Source organism: Octopus sinensis, linkage group LG23 (assembly GCF_006345805.1).
Source record: "Octopus sinensis linkage group LG23, ASM634580v1, whole genome shotgun sequence".
Lineage (NCBI taxonomy): Eukaryota > Metazoa > Mollusca > Cephalopoda > Octopoda > Octopodidae > Octopus > Octopus sinensis.
This window is the reverse complement of record NC_043019.1, coordinates 3,925,917-3,947,062: the sequence shown is the minus strand read 5'-3', so window position 1 is coordinate 3,947,062 and position 21,146 is coordinate 3,925,917. Positions and strand designations below refer to the sequence as shown.

Genomic DNA, 21,146 nt, shown 5'->3' with positions numbered 1-21,146 from the left:
TATATACAATTGGATGAACTGAGGTAGGAATAAAAGTAATGAAAGTCATTATTGTGAAATTATTAAAGAGATTCAAGCATACCGGTTTCATAAGTTACTAATCATTGCTATTCATTGCTTTGAATGCACACCGATTAATGGACGGTGTCAGGTCTAATAGTTCCTGAGAAAAATGATTATTTGTAAGGGAGGTAAATAGTTCTGGATTTGGTGCAATTAGGTTAGATATAGAATTGTAATGTGAATGGTGTAAGGGATGTATGGAGGTTAGTGGTATTAATTGAAAGGTTAGTAGTGTTCTGTCTTATGTTATGTATTCATATTTAGTTGTGGAAGTTATTTATTGATGAAAGTTGCCTCTTTATTCATTCTTTGTTGCATTGAGGTGTTCTGTGAACATTGATAGAAGGGGGAAATTTTGAAATTAGGATTAAGATTCCTAGCACACCTTTCTATGTGTTCACTAACCTGTAACTGTCTGTATTGAGGGTGGCGGATTTGTTCTTTGTGGGTAGTGGTTCGTCGACGGAGTGATATTCCTGTTTGGCGAATATAGTTGTTACTACATCCTAAGCATGTCATGGAATATACAATGTGCATTTTCGTCTATTTTTCTTACTTTCCCATATATATATATATATATATATATATATATATATATATATATATATATATATATATATATATATGCACATACACATATGTGTGTGTATGTGTGTAAGTATGTATACATATACGATGGGAATCTTTCAGTTTCTTTCAACCAGATCCACTCATAAGGCTTTGGCCAGCCTAAGGCTATAGCAAAAGACACCTGTCCAAAGTGTAATGCAGTGGGGCAGAACTCAGAACCCTTTGGTTGAGCAGGAATGTTCTTACCACACAACCATGTCGGAGCCTTTCAATGAATAATTGATGATAAACATCATTTGTCTGCTGTGTGAATTGAACACACCATTCTATATTGAAAAGGCAATGGAATCCAAATTAACACTTGAACCACATACCCACTATGTAATACATGTGAGTCTTTAAGCTTATTAATTACTGGTTGAGACGCCATATCTCGTTATGGAATCATAATACACAACCGAGTATATTAAAGGCTTATCAGTTTATACTGTGTTGTTGTTCAATGCATATACACCCATTACTTATTTTTCTACCTTTTATCACATTGTTTACAAAGATGTATTCGCTAAGGAAACAGTGCATCTTTCAATGCTGGCTCTAGTTTCTATAGAGAATGTATAGAGATAACTTTATGAAGATAAAGTCTATTGTATATTTTCACGTGGCTTAATACGCCGAGTGTAAGACTTGAGAGAGATTTGGCTGGTGTTTCTAGCTGATCAAACTACTACGTAGGAGCCTCCATCCCTTTAATACTTATTCGTCTGTTGTTGTTGTTGTTGTTATTGTTGCTGCTGCTGTTATTGTTGCTGACCTCCTGGTTAGTTTTGATAGAATGACCTCTGATCAAAGGTGTTCTATCTGATCATACCATTTGCTGTGTATATCTACGACTACATCATCTAGTGTGATCTTCCTTTTTCTAAGATGACTCAGTGTGATTTGAGTGAAATTTAGCTGTTATTTCTGACAATGTTGAGTTACTGTTCGAGGCTACCATTGCCAGTGATGTTGTCTGCTGTTTTTTTATTATTTCTAGATGTTGCTGTTGTTGTTGTTGTAGGTGTAGCTATTACTTTGGGCATCATTGTAACACAGAATATTTTCTTGTGTTTTCCACAGGTTATGGAGAATACAAAGAAGCCATGGAGCACTACAAGAAGGCTTTGGATGTATTGAAATCGAGAAACATCCAGTACCGACAGGTGCTGCTGTACAATAGCATGGCAGACAACGCTCATATGCGGGGAAATCATGTGGAAGCCTTGAAGTATGTTGTACAAGTCAGATGAAAATCTCTCTCCATCTATCCTATCTATCTCTATCTCTATCTATCTATCTATCTATCTATCTATCTATCTCTTATGTCTATTATACTATCTCCCAACCTTCTTTTCTCTTATTCCCTATTTTCCTTTCTTCCTCATTCATCTCTAACTTTTCCTCACTCTCCCACTTTTGTTCATTAGTATAATGCACACTAATTAACATGTAATACTCAGCTTGTTAATTATCTTAGATCCTATATGACTTACATATTTATGTTAATTAAATATCATCATCATCATCATTAATGTGCCTTTTCCCATTCTGGCATGGGTTGGACAGTTCGGTGAGAACAGACACACCAGAGTGCTCCACCAGCTCTTAAGCTGCTTTGGCATGGTCTTGCAGCTGGGATTATTCTTAAATGCCACAAGCACCAATGAGATAACCAAGGATCTGCAAGATGAAACCCCTCAACTGAACGGAGCACAAACTGGAGAAAGAAGCTCTGAGAAAACATTCTATCAACATTTCCTTTTAATTTATCAAAAACATTTTATCAAAATTTCTTCTGAATTTATCAAAATTAAAACATTTTATCAAAATTTCTTCTGAATTTATCAAAATGAAAACACTTTATCAATATTAAAGCATTTTGTCAAAATTTCCTCTTAATTAAAACATTCTATTAAAATTTCCTCATAATTTATCGAAATTAAAACATTTTATCAAAATAATGATTTCTCATCTCTCAAAATTCCCTCTTAATTTATGTTCCAAACATTAGCTTTTAATGCATTTTTAACAGGAATATAATAAAGAAGGGGTTACATTTGGACCCCTATGAATTCATGTGTTGATGAGGAATATAATGTTAGTGATACTGATGATGATGATGATGATGATGATGATAATGATGATGATGATGGTGGTGGTGGTGGTGGTGGTGGTATCAATGATGATAATGATAATGATGATGATGATGATGATAATGATGATGATGATGATGATAATGATGATAACTGCTTGATTTGTTTCTCAGTTTTGCAGAAATGGGTTACAACATGACCGTTAATGATGCGAGCCCACAGATGGTGCAGGATGCGAAGATCAAATGTGCCTCTGACCTGGCCTACAACCTCTCATTTGTTGGTAATAACTGTATTATGTCTCTCATGGCGGTGATGGTGGTGGTGGTGGTGGTGGTTTTATTTGGCCCCAGGTCAGCACTTGTTAAGCAGATCTATGATCAAACGTCTACCAGCTGTAAAAAGTCAATCCTTTTTCTTATGTGTAGGGAAACAAGGGGTACATTGTCTAATGTGCACTTTTATTAATAAGGCAGTGATTTGCAGGGGAAATTTTGATTGTTATCTATTTCTAGCAAGTTGAGTAACCGCATACAGGCTTCTTTGTTGATTTGCAGTTGTGGTCATGTGTAATATGTGACAGAATGTGGTTTGTGTCTGGTAATAGTTGCCATGAGTGGAGGCGCAGGTCTTAGTGTTAGACTCATGATCATAAGATTGTGGTTTCAATTCCTGGAGTGGGCGATGTGTTGTGTTCTTGAATAAAATACTTCATTTTCTCATTGCTCCAGTCAGCTGGCAAAAAGTGAGTAATCCTGCAAGGTACTGGTGTCCTATCCAGGAGGGAAATATTTACACCATGGAAACTGGGAAACTGGCCTTTATGAGTCGGTGTGATGGTGTTGTTGTTTTTGTTGTTTAGTCAGGGGTCTTTCTCCTGACTATACGCATGTCTGACACGTAGGTAAACCGACTGCAAGACTAGTTACAATCCACAAACCCATAGCCCAACATGTACCATGTATGCAAAGCTGAAGACTACATTATAGATTCTGTCATGTGGTTGTTAAGTGTATGTGGACATGAGGGGATGCTGAGAAAGTTCCTGGCTTTGAGTTAAGGAAAGTGCAGGAGGATCAGTCAATTATGATTTTACTCAACATATTCCCCTCACAGATTCTCACATTTGCTGCAGAGGTCCTTCAGTTTTTCTAAGTCCTGTAAAAGAATTTAGAAAGTTGGGCCCCCAACTAGGTCTTTCACGATATCCTTAAAGCCAGGAACTTTCCAGCACCCCCTCATAAAACATGTGATAATGTACGCACAAGAGGACGCTGAAAAGTTCCAAATTTTGGGTAAAAAAAAATAGAGGAGGATCAATAAATTATGATTTTATTGCCAGGTGGTTGGTGTTAGGACAGGAATCCAGGTGTAAAAACTGTGCCAAAACACACAGAAGTCTAGCACAGGCTCATGCCTGGTCAGCTCCTATCAAACATTCCAACCCATGCCAGCATGGAAGGTGGACTTTAAATGATGATGACGATGACAATGATATTCCCCTCTCAGATTCACACACCTCCTGCAGTCGTCCTTCAGTTTTTCTAAGCCCTGTAAAAGAACTCAGAATGTTGGACCTCCAGCCAGGCCTTTCTCGATATCCTTAAAACCAGTAACTTTTCATCACCCCACTTAGATGAACATGTTTGTCTTTCACCTGTCCAGGTGTACCAAAGGTAAGTGTGTTTATATACTCATACAATGATTCTTCTTCTTCTTTTCTTCTTCTTCTTCTTCTTCTTCTTCTTCTTCTTCTTCTTCTTCTTCTTCTTCTTCTTCTTCTTTTTCATCTTCTTCTTCTTCTTCTTTCTTCTATCTTCTTCTTCTTGTTCTTCATGTCTTCTGAATCTTCTTTCTTCATTGTCTTCTTTCTTCTTCATCTTTCTTATTCTTGTCTATATCTTGACAAAATCATTCTAAATTAAGATAAATGTGAGAAAATATGACTGAAAACTTAAAGAAAGTCAGGCTTGCTACTCCTGTTTATCTAAAATGCTGAATACAATGGGTGTTAATTACGAAAGGAGTAAGTATGGTACCACCAGCCCCCTTTTTTCCCCTAAATATTTTGTTACTTTCCTTTAAGCACAGGTGTGGCTGTATGGTGAAGAATTTTGTTTCCCAAATTTGGCACCTTGGTAGATGGTTTCCACTATGGCCCTGAGCAACCAAATCCTTTGTTTTAGTGGTGGTTGACAGAACTGATAAAAGCCAATATTTGGTGTGGTGTGTGTGTGTGATGTGTGTGTGTGTGTGAGTGTGTTTTGTGTGTGTGTGTGTTGTGTATGTGTGTGTTTGTGTGTGTGTGTGTGTGTGTGTTTGTGCTTTTGTGTTATGAGTGTGTGCTATCTCCCTACCTTGACTTTGCATGATAGTTGTAAACGAATGTCACTGTCATCCCTGCAGTGTTGTTCATTTACAGTCTTCTGTGAAAGCATCTCTGGCCATAGGGAAATATTACGTTTATATTATTTCATTTTCTCTTTCAACAGATGGTTCACAATATAATAAAGCAATCAAATTTTATAATGCTGCACTTAGTGAAAGATTGAAAATTGTTACTGTAAATCCCCAGATATCTGTGATATCGTACTCTAATGTAGCAAATTTATTATCCCGAAACTTTGGCAAACACAGTAAGTACAGAGTTTTAAGTTTTAAGTAAAATCTAAAACTACAAATATAAATATTTGGTCGTTTTCTTTATTAATATTTCTTAAGGTGACAAGCTGGCAGAAACATTAGCGTGCCAGGTGAAATGCTTAGCGGCATTTCTTCTGTCTAAACGTTCTGAGTTCAAATTCCGCAGAGGTTAACTTTGCATTTCATTCTTTTGGGATCGATAAATTACGTACCAATTGCATACTGGGGGTTGATCTAATCGACTGCCCCCCACCACCACTACAAAAAGTTTCGAGCTTGTCCGTAGAGTAGAAAAGAATATTTCTCCTTCTTAAGATGGTGAACTGTCAGAATTACCAACAAGTTGGGCAAAGTTGTTGGTGGTATTTGTCCAGTTATATATTGTGAGTTCAAATTCTGTCATGGTCAACTTTGCTTTTCATCCTTTCGGGGTTGATAAAATAAGTACCAACTTAGCACTGGCATCATGTAATTGACTAACCCCGTCCCATAAATTGCTGACCTTGTGCCAAAATTTAAAACCAATGTTTCTCCTTTTTATAGCGGCAAGCTGGTAGAATCGCTAACATACTAAGTAAAATCTTTAGCAGTATTTGGTCCGTTTTTATATTCTGAATTCAATTCAACGAGGTTGACTTTGCTTTTCATCATTTTGAGGTCAATAATAGGTGCCAGTAATATACTGGGGTCAATGTAATTGATTTACTCACCACCCCTGAACTTGCTAACCCTAATTTGAAACTAATATTTCTTCTTCTTTCTCCAGGTAAAGCACTACAACTCCTGTTCAGTGCCAAGGATATCCAAAAGAAGCATAGATGGCTACACATGAACACCTCCTTGGTATTGCATTACATTGGTTTGTGTATCTGAGAATGTAAGTACTTTGGTTTGATCAGCCTCATTGGTCAAGTGCATTTGAGATTGTAAGTAGCTTCGTTTGACCAACCAGATTAACTGAATGTATTTGCGAATGTAAGTAATTGGTTGATTGTGAATGTGAGGCTGTGTGTAATTTAGACAAACATTATTCCAAGAGTTAAACATGATTTTATTTATGCTGCTCAAGTTGGTCCTGAATCACAAAATTCTCCACATTGAGTCAAGAAGATATAAGAAACTTAATGCCACATGTGTGGTAGCTACATACAAACGCTTAAACATGAATATTTGATTTAAAGGTGATTTCCCTCCTTCTAGGACTGCAGCTGGGATATACCAAAAATATGTGCTTGTAGTGTGTTTGGAACAGCTGCAATGACAGGAATCATTCCACTGTAAAAGACTGGCCTAAAAGAGAGGAGCGCATAGTTGGTCGGTACAGTGTGCAGCATATACCACTGGTAGACCCGTAAAAGATCTTCCTCGATTAAACATGGTGATACCCGGTACCATGCCGTACTCAAGAAGACCCGTACTCTGATGGAGAAGTGTTAAGATTGATCCTTCTGGTGGTGCAAATCTCTTTTGGTGGTACCAAATAAAAGTAGCTCTGCAATGTCATGTAATAGCACCCATATGGTTCCATGTAAAGGCGCCCATGTGGTGCAATGTAAAAGCAACCAGCTGTAGGGGTTATGAAAGGGCATCCAGCACAATCAGACTGGGGTCTGATGCAGCTCCCCACCTTGCCAGTTCTGGTCAAAACCATCCAGGTACCACTCAAACACTGGACAACGGACATTACATGATGATGATGAACATGTACATACATTGCTCCATGTTTGCTGTCATATAACACATGTCTGGAGCATGCAGCCATTAGTATGACCATGTAAGGAGTTTGTGTATTGGAACTCTTCTCTGCACACACTGAAGAGAGAGTTTCTTACTATTAACACATACACAAAAACATATCGTGTGTGTGTATGTATGTGTATATATATATATGTGTGTGTGCATATATATATATATATATATATATATATATATATATATATATATATATATATACATATATATATATATATATATATATATATAATATATATATATATATATATATATATATATATATAAATAAGGATAAGATTGTTAATTTAATCAATAACGATCTATCAAGTGGCCAGCATGGAAATAAAAACCTTCAAAGGTAATAATTATTATTAAAATTATAACTTGGGGTATCTACGAGATACCACCATGCTGAAAATAGCAGCCAGGATCTAACTCTAGAAATCCGGGATCTGGAATTATCCAGTAATTTTTTACTAGTTTTATTTTGTCATTTTGTCTTCTCTCCTTGTGTTATATGAACACTTAAGGTGGTTTTAGAGTCAGATCCTGGCTGCTATTTTCAGCATGCCGGTATCTCGTAGATACCCTAAGTTATAATATATATATATGTGTGGGGGTGCAATGGCCCAGTGGTTAGGGCAGCGGACTCATAGTCGGAGGATCATGGTTTCAATTCCAGACTGGGCGTTGTGTGTGTTTATTGAGAAAAAACACCTAAAGTTCCACAAGGGGGAGGGTAGCGCCCCCTGTTGTACACTTTCACCCCAATTTTCTCTCACTCTCTCTCCCTGTTTCGTGAATAACTGCCATTACCACCACTGCCATCGCCACCACCACTGTCATGACAATGACCACCTCCACCACCACTACCAGGACCACCACCATTTCCATCACTACCACTGTTACCATCTTCACCACCACTGCCGCCTTCACCACCATCACCACCTCTAACTGCCACCTGTACAATTACTGCTACCACCACCACCACCACCACTACCACCACCACCATCACCATCAGCATCTCCATCATCACCACTATTGCCACTATTACCATCATCATCAACCACCATCACCACCAATCACTGCCATCTGTACTATTACTGCTACCACCACCACCACCCCACCACCATCACCATCACCATCACTGTTAACATCTTCACCACCACTGCTGCCTTCACCACCACTACCACCACCACCACCACCACTACCACTTTGGACTCGATCTTACCATTGAACCACTATGGCCATCATATTCCAGGCATGAAATCTCCTACAGCCTGACATTTTTTCATGAGGCTTTGGATATCTACAACCAGATACACCCAAACTACACCGGAAAGATGAATACCATTCATGCGATTGCGCACTGCTATCTGCTGAAAGAGGAATTCGAAAATGCCAAGAGTTGTTTCAAGGACATGCTGGAAGGTTACAGTGACCGTTTGTTGAGCGGTTCGTCAGAGGCTGCATCTCTCTCAATGGCTTTAGAACACATGGTTTATCTCAATTTGGAAAACCCTCAGGTATGGTTAATTATCACATATGTTGTCGTTGTTTATTGATAGATTGACTAATGGATAGATGGTGGACAGATTGATGGATTGGTGATGGATATTTATTGATGGATTGATGATGAATTGATTATTTGATCGATTACTGGATTGATTGATGGATTAATTGATGAATTAATTGATGGATTGATTGATTGGTTGATTGATGGATTAATGATTGTTTGATTGATGATTGATAAATTGGTTATACTTCTAAAATACAAAAATATTGGATCATCCCATAAATAATGTGGTTTTTTTTATATTTCTTTTATTTTTCAAAATAAAGATAATTAAAATCTTTTTTAATCTAAATGTTACCCACCTTCATTTTCTACAATGCTCTTCCATTATTTATCTGGTAGACTTGCAAGGGCCTTTTACCAAAATTCATTTGTCCATAAAGAAAATACTCTTCTAGTACGGTTCAGACCTTAAATCCTTAAATCCTTTAAAATGTTTTAGCCCGAAGGCCGCGGCCATGCTGGGGCAACACCTTGTCTACATAATTCATATTTTTCCTGTCCAAATTATTTTGAAGAGTGTGGAATAAATGATAATCAGATGGAGCAATGTCTGGTGAATATGCTGGGTGGGGCATCGTTTCCCATTCAAACTGCTCCAGCTTTGGAATGTCATCGTTGTATGTAGCCAAGCATTATCCTAATGGAAGTACAACTTCCGTCTTGAAACCAAAGATGGCCGTTTTTCTTCTAACACTGACTTAAGTTGAATGGTTGAATTACCAAACCCAAGCTTCTCTGCTAGTTCCTCAACAGTTACGATGGGATTTTCTTCCACTGGGTTTGCAGGTTGTCCTTGTTGAGCTCTACAGATCTTCCAAGATGAAGCCAATCTTCTAGGTTGTAGTTTCCGGCTCGTAATTTCAGGAACCACTATTGACACTGGCTTACACTTATTGTATGACCCCATATACTGCATTAATATTCCTTGCACTTTTCGTTGCATTGTTGCCTTTATTGAATTCATAAAACAAAATATGCCAAATATGCTCCTTTGTCGCTTCCATTATAGCTTTGAAAAAATAACTGTTAAAATCGAAGTGCACTCTTCAAAACTTGCACTAAGAATAAGTACATGGTAAAATTACTACCTGCTATAAAGGAAGTTGACTTTTAATGCATGCAACTGAAAAAACCTCATTTATGGGATGACCCAATACTTTAAGAATGTTTTTAATACAATAACCAGGTGCCCCAGCATGGCCACAGCCTTAGGGTTGAAGTGTATAAAAGAATTAAAAAAAATTAATGAATGGGTATTTTTAAACATTGAATGGTTAAGAAGATCTCTTTGAGTAAAATAGGATCCAAAGTGGTCCAGAGGGCAGAAAATGGTTGAGAGGCTCAGGATTAATGGAAGGATGGGTTGGTATGACTTCTTCATTCTTCAAGTAGCTGCTACCATGAGGAATTTTATTATGATATGTCAGCTAAAGAAGAGCAAGCTGGCAGAGTCGTTACTGTACCAGGCAAAATACTTAAGAGATTTTCGTCCGTCTTTACATTCTGAGTTCAAATTCTGCTGATGTCAGTTTTAACTTTCATCCTTTCGGGGTCAATAAAATAAGAACCAATTGAGCAGTGGGGTCGATGTAATCAGCTTTCCACCCGATTCGTTGAAATTGCTGGCCTTGTGCCAAAATGCGAAATCAATATTATTCTCTGTATTAAGGTGTCAAACAGGTAGAATCATTAGCATGCTGGGCAAAATGGTTATTGGCATTTCGTCCGCCTTCCCGTTCTGAGTTCAAATTCTGCTGGAGTCAGTTTTGCCTTTTGTTCTTTTGGGGGACAAGAAAATAAGTACCAGTTGAGCACTGGGGTTGACGTAATTTACGCTCACCCCTGAAATTGCTGGCCTTGTGCCAAAATTTGAAACCATAGCGATATGTCAGGTTAGGGCCTCAAGCTGACAGAATCGTTACCTTGCTAGACAAAATACTTACCAGTTTTGCTCCTGGCTCTTTTATGTTCTCAGTTCAGATACTACCAAGGTTGACTTGGCCTTTCATCCTTTCAAGGTCAATAGAATACCAGTTGAGTACTGGGGTCAATATAATTAACTAGACCATTCGTCCAAGTTTTTAGGCTTTGTGCCTATAGTAGGAAAAAATTATGTCAGGTATCTCGGTCCTCCATTAGTTTTGGTAATTCCTCAGTTTCGTGAAGTGCCTCCCAACCAATTACATCAATGGCAGAAACGTTAGCACGCCGGGCAAAATGCTTAGTAGTATTTCGTCTGCCGCTACATTCTGAGTTCAAATTCCGTCGAGGTCGACTTTGCCTTTCATCCTTTCGGGGTCGATTAAATAAGTACCAGTCACGCACTGGGGTCGATATAATCGACTTAATCCGTTTGTCTGTCCTTGTTTGTCCTCTCTGTGTTTAGCCCTTATGGGTAGTAAAGAAATAGGAATTTCGTCTGCCGCTACGTTCTGAGTTCAAATTCCGCCGAGTCGACTTTGCTTTTCATCCTTTCGGGGTCGATTAAATAAGTACCAGTTACGCACTGGGGTCGATATAATCGACTTAATCCGTTTGTCTGTCCTTGTTTATCCCCTCTATGTTTATCCCCTTGTGGGTAGTAAAGAAATAGGTATGGTAGTTTCCAGAATGTATGAGATCATCTCTCATGTATGAGTGATATTAGAATTCTAAAGCAACTTCTCTTTGGCCATTTTCCAGCAGGAAAGTCTGTTGGAATTCCACTCTTGTTCTTCAAAGACAAACTAAAAGAAAATATGAAGCGATGCAACATTCCATTTTTCTTCCTGGGAAAAAAAAAAGCATCAGAACATAGGACCTGGTGCCAGTCCTGCTTCTCAGTTCTAAGATTTGAGCAAAGTCAACTCCAGGATCAGGACGATGCTAGTGCTGTTTGATTGGCTCCCTGTGCTGGTGGCACATAAAAAGCCCCATCCAAACGTGGTCAGTGCCAGCGCCACCTGACTGGCTCCCGTGTTGGTGGCACGTAAAAAGCATGAATTACACTCTCAGAGTGGTTAGCATTAGGAAAGGCATCCAGCTGTAGGAGCCTTGCCAGATCAGATTGGAGCCAGGTGCATCCTACAGGATTCCCAGTCCTCGGCCAAACCGTCCAACCCATGTCAGCATGGGAAACGGACGTTAAATGATGATGATGAAGATAATATATATATATACATATAATTATAACAATGAGGGTCTTTGCAACAAGTTGTTGCAAAAACCCTCATTGTTATAATTATATATAATTTTACCGAATATGGTCCTTTTCCATACCGAAATACTACTCGGTGAAATTTGTTGATTTTATTAAATTAATTATATTTCACCCTTTATCTGTATATATATACCGGAGTAAACACATAAATGTGAAACAAGGTGGAAAAAAGAGTACTCAAATACCAGTGGTAGAGAAATATGCTTTATTTAAAGCAGCAGAAAATTCAACAAAACCTGTTACTCTGAGTTTCCCGTTGCCGTTCATCGGACAGTTTTTCTAGCAAAAAGTGTCCGACGAACGGGAACGTGAAACTCAGAGTAACAGGTTTTATTGAATTTTCTGCTGCTTTAAATAAAGTATATATATATATATATATATATATATTTATATATATATATATATATATATTAATTTCACTTTCTTTTTATTTCTAGAACCAGCTGATTCATTTGGAGAATCTTTTGAACGAAATAAGACAACTATTGAAACGAAGTGTACATGAGAAACAGAAGCTACGATATTCCGATGCTATTGCCAAGTACCAGTCCTTGAAAATACACCTGGTAGATAAACTCAACCAAAATGAAGAACGGGCTGGACTCCTCATGGACTCAATCCCTGTTCTTTGTCCTCATTGCAAGAGTTTCATTCGTTATTTTAATTGTTCTCGAGAGAATTATATTCATAAACTTTGCGGACTGAGATCTAATTTATATGAAATCGATATTCAACAACGATTAAAGATTGTAGAATAAAGAATGGTTTATGATTTTACATTTTTGGTATGATTGACTACATTATAGGTGTGGTCAGTTCAATAGATGATTTCAAACATAGTCTTTTCAGGGTCGATTAAATAAGTACCAGTTACGCACTGGGGTCGATATAATCGACTTAATCCATTTGTCTGTCCTTGTTTGCCCCCTCTGTGTTTAGCCCCTTCTGGGCAGTAAAGAAATATATATAAGTACAGTCACCGGAAGTAACTTGCACGGACACCGGAAATACATCTGCCATCACCAGAGAAAACAAAGCAACTACCCCCAGCGACTTGCCTGACCTTTCATTGGACAATAGCTACCTACCTGCCATTCTATTGGACACTGGCTAAACATCACTGCTGATATTTTTGTATAAATAGACATGAAAAATCGCTGTGAAGGTAGTTGGATTTTTGGCACTCGACTGATGTAAATCGGTTCCGTCTCGCCTGCCACGCTCGCCACTCACGCCGCCTCGAACCTTTGTACTGCTATTTCACGCCTGAAATAAATCGCTGTATAAACTTACACCTCTTGTCTGCTCGTCATTTCAACTACTGCTTTCGTCTGTCCAGTTTTGCTGATTACGACCACAGTCCTTCTCAGGGCTAATTCAAGCCTGATCTGAATGCGATAACAGTCCTTTTTAGGATTACTCTCAGATCCGATCTAGTTACGATAACAGTGCTTTTTAGGACTATTCTTGGATCGGGTCTAATCGCGATAACCATCCTTTTAAGGGCTACCCTCAGATCAGACCAGAAGTAGTGGCCAAGAATCGTACCCGCTACAATTGGTGACCCCGACAACGAATCAAGCGAACAGCATATCAAGAATCAGCATGGACACGCCAAAACCAACAACAGAGGCCGATATACCAACCAGGCAAGAAGCTTTAACCATGAAGGTCCCGTTTTTTGGTCCAGCGACCCAGCCCTGTGGTTCGTCCACATAGAAGCACAATTCGCCACGAATAGTATCAAGCACGACTCTGCAAAACTCACGCACATCATTGGGTCAGTCCCACCAGAAGTATTGGCTGAGGTGAGAGACCTAGTCATGGCACCGCCAGGCACGGTGTCGTACGAAGCTTTCCGCAAGGAATTAATGATGCAAACTACCGCATCACAGCAGAGACGACTCAACCAACTCGTGTCTGCAGAAGAGTTGGGGGACAGAAACCCGTCCCAACTGCTGCGTAAATTGAGACAGCTGATGGAGGACCAACCGCTGTCAGAAGAGGTTCCGAAAAGGCTTTTTCTACAGCGCCTGCCCTTACCAATGCAGAGCATTCTGGCGTCGACCACCGACACAACAACTCCGGAGGAACTTGCGCGTGTCGCAGATAGAATCGCTGAGGTGTCAAACCCCTTTTCTTCTGTGGCACAAATCAACCATCGGACGAACCCTTTCGAAGCGTCCCCAGACTCTACCTCCGAGATTGCAGAGCTGCGAGCTATGATCAGGGAGCAGGCTGGTCAAATTAAAGCCCTCACAAACAGGCTAGAAAACTGGACCTTGGAAACACACCGGCGGCGCAGCAACAGTTCATCAAGGTCCACTCACCGTCGAAGATCCAGAAGTCCCAGTCAAAATCGTGTGTCTAGCAACATCTGCTGGTATCACGCAGAATTCGGCGCACAGTCATCTAAGTGCAAGGCCCCGTGCTCTTTCCTGAATACCACCCAGGGAAACGGGCAGGCCAGGGCCTAGCGACGACGTTCACCCGTGGTACTGAGAAAAAAAATCGTCTGTTTTTTATTAACGACCAAGCGACGGGCATCTGCTATCTCGTGGATACAGGAGCCCAGGTGAGTGTTATTCCTGTATCACTAGTCTCGGGCAAACGACATCCAACACCGTCCTTTCTGCGGGCAGTGAACCGATCGTCAATTCCGACTTTCGGTGAGAAATCACTGACCCTGAATCTAGGCCTGAGGCGTCGTTTCCAGTTCATTTTCGTCGTGGCAGACCTACCGACCCCTATCTTAGGAGCCGATTTTCTCCACCACTTCAACCTTCTGGTGGACATGAAGAACCGGAGGCTTATTGACACCACCACAAACCTCACTGTGAGAGGTATATTTACCACGCAACCGACAGTGAGCCCTGTAATCTGTCAGTCAGAGCCTTCGCGTTACAACAGCATTCTCCAGAAATATCCAGACATCACTCGCCCGGTATGTAGAGATGGACCCATTAAACATCGTGTCACACATCACATCGAGACACGAGGACCACCCACAGCTGCCCGACCAAGGAGACTGCCTCCAGACCGATTGCGAATCGCCAAACAGGAATTTCAGCACATGCTGGACCTTGGAATCATTCGCCCTTCCTCCAGCAACTGGTCTGCACCTCTACACCATGTTCCCCAAAAAACGGAGAACGACTGGCGACCATGTGGGGATTATCGTGCACTCAACAATACCACAGTGCCCGATAATTACCCTGTACCTCACTTGCACGATTTTTCTGCCTCTCTGCAAGGCGCACGCATCTTTTCTAAGATAGATTTGGTGCGGGCATATAACCAGATACCTGTGGAGCCTGCTGATATTCCAAAGACGGCAATCACAACACCGTTCGGTTTATTCGAATTCCTGCGAATGCCGTTCGGTCTGCGCAACGCTTCACAAACCTTTCAACGGTTCATTGACACCGTATTACGTGACCTACCTTTTGTGTACGCGTATATCGACGATGTACTAGTAGCAAGTACTTCTCAGCAAGAACACGAGAAGCACTTGGATCTTCTGTTCCAACGTTTGGCCGAGAACGGCATCATCATCATCAACCCAAGCAAGTGCGTTCTCGGCGTTCCTTCACTCTCCTTTCTCGGGGGCACATAATTGATAAAGACGGCATTCGTCCACTTCCTGAGAAAGTAGACGCTATCCGCAATTTTCCAGCACCTACATCACTTCGGAAACTACGTGAATTCCTCGGTTTGGTTAATTTTTCATAGGCGTTTTATCCCTCATTGTGCTGACGCAGCCCGACTCCTCACGGACCTTCGTCGCAACCGGACTCGGAAAAATGAAGACATAACTTCGAACGAGGAAGAATTAACATCTTTCAACGGTCTGAAAGAAATGCTGGCAAGCGCTTCCATGCTCGTTTTCCCCAGGTCTGGCGCTCCTCTTTCGCTGCTAGTGGACGCATCAGACATGGGGGTTGGAGGCGTTTTGCAACAATATGTCGACGGCGTTTGGCAACCCTTATCCTTCTTTTCTAAGCGGTTGCAACCCACTGAAACCAAATATAGTGCGTTCGGCCGTGAACTCTTGGCAACCTACCTTTCAGTGAAGCATTTTCGTCACATGCTCGAAGGATCGGATTTCCTGATCTACACGGACCCTAAACCACTACTTTATGCGTTCCGTACCTAACCGGATCGACATTCACCGAGAGAACTTCGCCACTTGGACTTTGTCTCCCAATATTCAACCGATATTCGGCATATCAAGGGATCAGACAACGTAGCAGCTGACGCTCTGTCCCGAATCCCGCTGAACGCAATACATGTGGATTCAGGCATCGACCTTCATCAAATTGCAGCTGACCAAGAGACTGACGAAGAGTTTATCAAACTCCGAGATTCGCCATCCCTCAAGTTTCAGCAAGTTCCCATTCCTTCTTCTTCTCCGGACAAATTTGGTGCGACATTTCTACTGGTCATGAACGACCGTACGTACCCCAGATGCATCGACAACAAGTTTTTTCTGCGTTACACTGTTTGTCTCACCCGGGAATCCGGGCTACACAGAAACTCATTTCCGCTCGTTTTGTGTGGACCAACGTTAACAAGGACGTGCGCGACTGGTCCAGGAGCTGCATTGCCTGCCAGAAAGCCAAAGTCCACAGACACATCAAAACGCCACTGGGCACATTCGCGCAACCTGATGCACGTTTTCAGCATGTGCATATCGACATCGTCGTACCTTTACCATCATCACAGAACTGCATTCACTTGCTCACCTGCATTGATCGTTTTCCCCGTTGGCCTGAGGCTCTTCCTATAAGTGATACCTCAGCGGAAACGGTGGCTAAAACTTTGGTTTTACACTGGGTATCACGTTATGACTCCCCAGCGAATATAACAACGGACAGAGGACGCCAAGTTGATTCCCATCTCTTCAGGGAACTGACTCGTCTGTTAGGATGTAAACACATCCGCACAACAGCTTATCACCCGCAAGCTAATGGTCTTGTGGAAAGATTCCATCGTCAATTGAAAGCTGCAATAAAGGTGTACCCAGACAAGACCCACTGGTTTGAATACCTGCCACTCATCCTTCTTGGCATCGGTTCCACCGTTAAGGAACAATTCGGACACACCTGCAGGATTAGTGTACGGCACCACCCTGGTTCTACCTGGTCAGATGGTTGCTCCCATCTCTCCTGCAGACATTAGCGAATGGACGCACGTTTTTGTTAGAAATGACACCATCTTCACTAATATTCAACCTCCATATTCTGGCCCTTACCGTGTCCTAGAAACACAAACAAAATATTTTGTCATCGATCAAAATGGTAAGCAGAATTCTGTCAGTGTGGACAGATTAAAAAAAAGCCATCATGGACAGGATTACGGTTTCTACGCCAGAGACACCAGCAGCTTGCATTCCCAGCAAACCGCCTGTTTCATCTCCTGTCACAAGAAGTGGACGACGTGTCCATTGGCCCGCCAAGTTGGCACAATACGTGAAATATCATTAAAACCGAGTTTTCACAAACATGCTTCTTGCGAAACATTCCTATATTGCTTGTTTCTAATCTTTCCTGCATCATTTAGTGACCATGTGCTCATGTTGTCGTTGTCACGAAAAACATTATTTATTGCCGGTAGTTTCTCTGCCCGTGGGACTTTTTGTCACGCAATCCACAGGCAGATCAACCCAAATCCAACAGGCTCATTCATCATTTTGTAGTTCATTTTTATCTGTTTATATATATATATTTTTCTTTTCTCTGACTCATCACTGTACGATTTGTCGCTCTTTTGTTGTACAAAAGATCTGGCAGGGGGCTATGTACAGTCACCGGAAGTAACTTGCACGGACACCGGAAATACATCTGCCATCACCAGAGAAAACAAAGCAACTACCTCTAGCGACTTGCCTGACCTTTCATTGGACAAAAGCTACCTACCTGCCATTCTATTGGACACTGGCTAAACATCACTGCTGATATTTTTGTATAAATAGACATGATAAATCGCTGTAAAGGTAGTTGGATTTTTGGCACTCGACTGATGTAAATTGTGTCCCTCTCGCCTGCCACGCTCGCCACTCACGCCACCTCGAACATTTGTACTGCTATTTCACGCCTGAAATAAATCGCTGTATAAACTTACACCTCTTGTCTGCTCGTCATTTCAACTACTGCTTTCGTCTGTCCTGTTTTGCTGATTACGACCACAGTCCTTCTCAGGGCTAATTCAAGCCTGATCTGAATGCGATAACAGTCCTTTTTAGGACTACTCTCAGATCCGATCTAATTACGATAACAGTGCTTTTTAGGACTACTCTCAGATCCGATCTAATTACGATAACAGTTCTTTTTAGGACTATTCTTGGATCGGATCTAATTGCGATAACAGTCCTTTTAAGGGCTACCCTCAGATCAGACCAGAAGTTGTGGCCAAGAATCATACCCGCTACATATATATAGATTTTGAAGGCACGTGACTTAAGGGCAAAGAGTATTTGTCTCACGGTCAGCCTGGGGCTATAGTAGAAGACACTTGCCCAAGGTGCCACGCAGTGGGACTGAACACGGAACCATGTGAATCCCGTGTAAAGATTAATATTTATATCAGGATATAGAAATTTTAACTAATCTCGGAGACTGGCAGTTTCATGCTGTTTTTCTTCGTCAGTTTCACACCTAACGTAATTATAACCCGACTATCCTTCCATACAAACACCCCGTTCTGTTTCGCTCTGACCGACAGAAGAACCAAACACGTCTACATTCACTAAACAAATTATACGGATCTTTTCCTTTTGAACGGCAGTTTGAAACATAATTTCTAGGTAACTAAAAAATGTTATACTTCGTATACTGGTAGAATGTGTTTATACAACATCTTTTTCTCTTGGCTTTATTGAGAAAATTCTATAGTTTGTAAGATATTTCGTCTGAAAATCCGAGCATTTCGGCAATTTTAACCAATCGATTGAACTAAAATCATTTGCTGCGTCTAAAACTGAGACAACATCCTGTCACTAACCCTCAACCTAACCCTAACCCTATTTTTTTTTCTTAATTGTTAAATTAAACTACGTTAAACAAACAAATTACAATTTTCTCAAGAAAGCCAAGAGAAAAAAATGTTTTATTTTGACACATTCTACCAGTATACGAAGTTTTAAAGTGTTTAGTTAACTAGAAATTGTGTTGAAAACTGCCGTTCAAAAGGAAAAGATCCAATTATGCAGAATATGCTCTTGAGACAATAATACACCGGGGAGTGTATCAAAGAGAATAATTGGCTGTGATCGACTGGTATGTTTGTTGTAGGCGATTGTTTGTTGACACAGTGGGAATAGTAAACTACGTGTGTATGTGACTAGGTTTTATGATAGGAGTATGTAGAGGTGGGTCAGGGATACGGAGGTGTCTTGGTTAAGGGCCATCTAGAGTGATTCTGGGATCTTTTCGGTTTGAAGGGCAGTTTTTTCTAGCGGTGTCATATGAAATTGTCACCCATAATTATGATCCTAGTATCGATCTATTGCAATTCAATCTGTTTTAGGATTAGGGTTAGTTAGGATTAGGGTTAGGGGTGGGGGGAAGGGTATCTTTTTTTCTTCACAAATGTAAATAAACCCAATCTGTTTCTTAAACGAGGGACATATTCATACGGCACAGAATGTTTCTTTTACCTCAATAGACGTCATTGATTGGTTGAAATTGCAGAAATTGAAGAAAAAAAACAACAAATATCTTACAAACTATAGAATTTTCTCAATAAAGCCAAGAGAAAAAGATGTTTTATAAACACATTCTACCAGTATACGAAGTTTAAAAGTGTTTAGTTACGTGGAAATTATTTTAAAAAACTGCCGTTCAAACCGAAAAGATCCGCTATCTAGAGTGATTCCGTTTTAACGCACCCTTCTTTACCCGAGGGTGTGATCCGAGGAAGATTTGGCTGCTATTTCTAGCAGGTCGAGCGACCGAGTAACGAGATTCTTGCTGATTGGTTGAAATTAAATTCGACTTGTCGCAGCCAGGATGTAACATGTCCGTGAGTCAGCTTGTCAGATTTTGCCGTACAGGCCGCATACACACACACACGTACACACACACACGTACACACACACACACACAGACTCACACACTCGTCTCTCACTCATACATTCTTAGGCGATCTTTCATTTTGAGTACGCAATAAAAACGAATATCCGTTAGTTTCCGATGGACGCTTGGAAGAAGCTATTGAGTGTACGTGTGTGAGTGTGTGCATGCTTTTTCTGTTTTTATTTATCTATGTGTACGGAATGTTTGTTCCTTCTCGAGCCACCCCTGGCTCATAAGGACCGGTTTCCCGGTTTCCTTGGCCTATAGGTTCCCCACCTGGACGGGACGCCGGTCCGTCGCAGGTGAGCTGCAAGATGCTGGAGGAAAGAGTGAGAATCAGCAGAAGTTTCGCCATTACCTTCTGCCGGAGCCGCGTGAGTTTAGGTGTTTTCGCTCATAAACACACACATCGCCCGGTCTGAGATTCGAACCCGCGATCCCTCGACCACGAGTCCGTTGCTCTAAACACTAGGCCATGTGCCTCAACGCACACACACACGCACACATTAATATAGTAGTTTGTTTCTTCCTTCTCGTGCCACCCTTGGCTCATAAGGGCCGGTTTCCCGGACTCCTTGGCGTATAGGTTCCCCACCTGGACGGGACACCGGTCCGTCGCAGGTGAGCTGCAAGAGGAAAGAGTGAGAGAATGTTGTGGCGAAAGAGTCAGCAGAAGATTCGCCATTACCTTGTGCCGGAGCCGCGTGGAGCTTAGATGTTTTCGCTCATAAACACACACATCGCCCGGTCTGAGATTCGAACCCGCGATCCCTCGACCGCGAGTCCGCTGCTCTAACCACTAAGCCACGAACCTACACGGACGGAGGTCGCATTTTAAACTTGGAGAAAAAAAAAGCCTCGTATATTTGTTCTTACATGCTACATGTGCGTATGTAAAATCTCGTTTTCTTCTAGGAAATTTACAGATTTTTACACACACACCTGAACCAGGTAAGAACAAATGTGCAAGGTTTTTTTTCTCCATCTTTAAAATGCGACATTGTTTTTGTTATATCTACATTCCACACACATAAATACATAAGCACACACACACACACACACACACACACACACACACACACACACACACACACAAAACAAGCACGTACGTACACCCATTAAATTCCACTGTCACACGTCTAACAGAA

General features: G+C 40.9%; 1 protein-coding gene across 2 annotated transcripts in view; it reads left to right on the top strand.

Annotated features, from left to right (window-relative positions):
- Positions 1-21,146, top strand: part of LOC115223659 — a 232,348-nt gene that overhangs the window by 171,539 nt on the left and 39,663 nt on the right. Inside the window, exons 5-6 of one of the 2 annotated variants that reach the window (XM_036512387.1) lie at positions 1,756-1,903; positions 2,942-3,051. In XM_036512387.1, coding sequence (XP_036368280.1) covers positions 1,756-1,903; positions 2,942-3,051 — 258 coding nt within the window. Of the gene's footprint in view, positions 1-1,755; positions 1,904-2,941; positions 4,471-21,146 lie in introns of those variants that run through there. The other variant, XM_036512386.1, reaches the window with a different exon arrangement.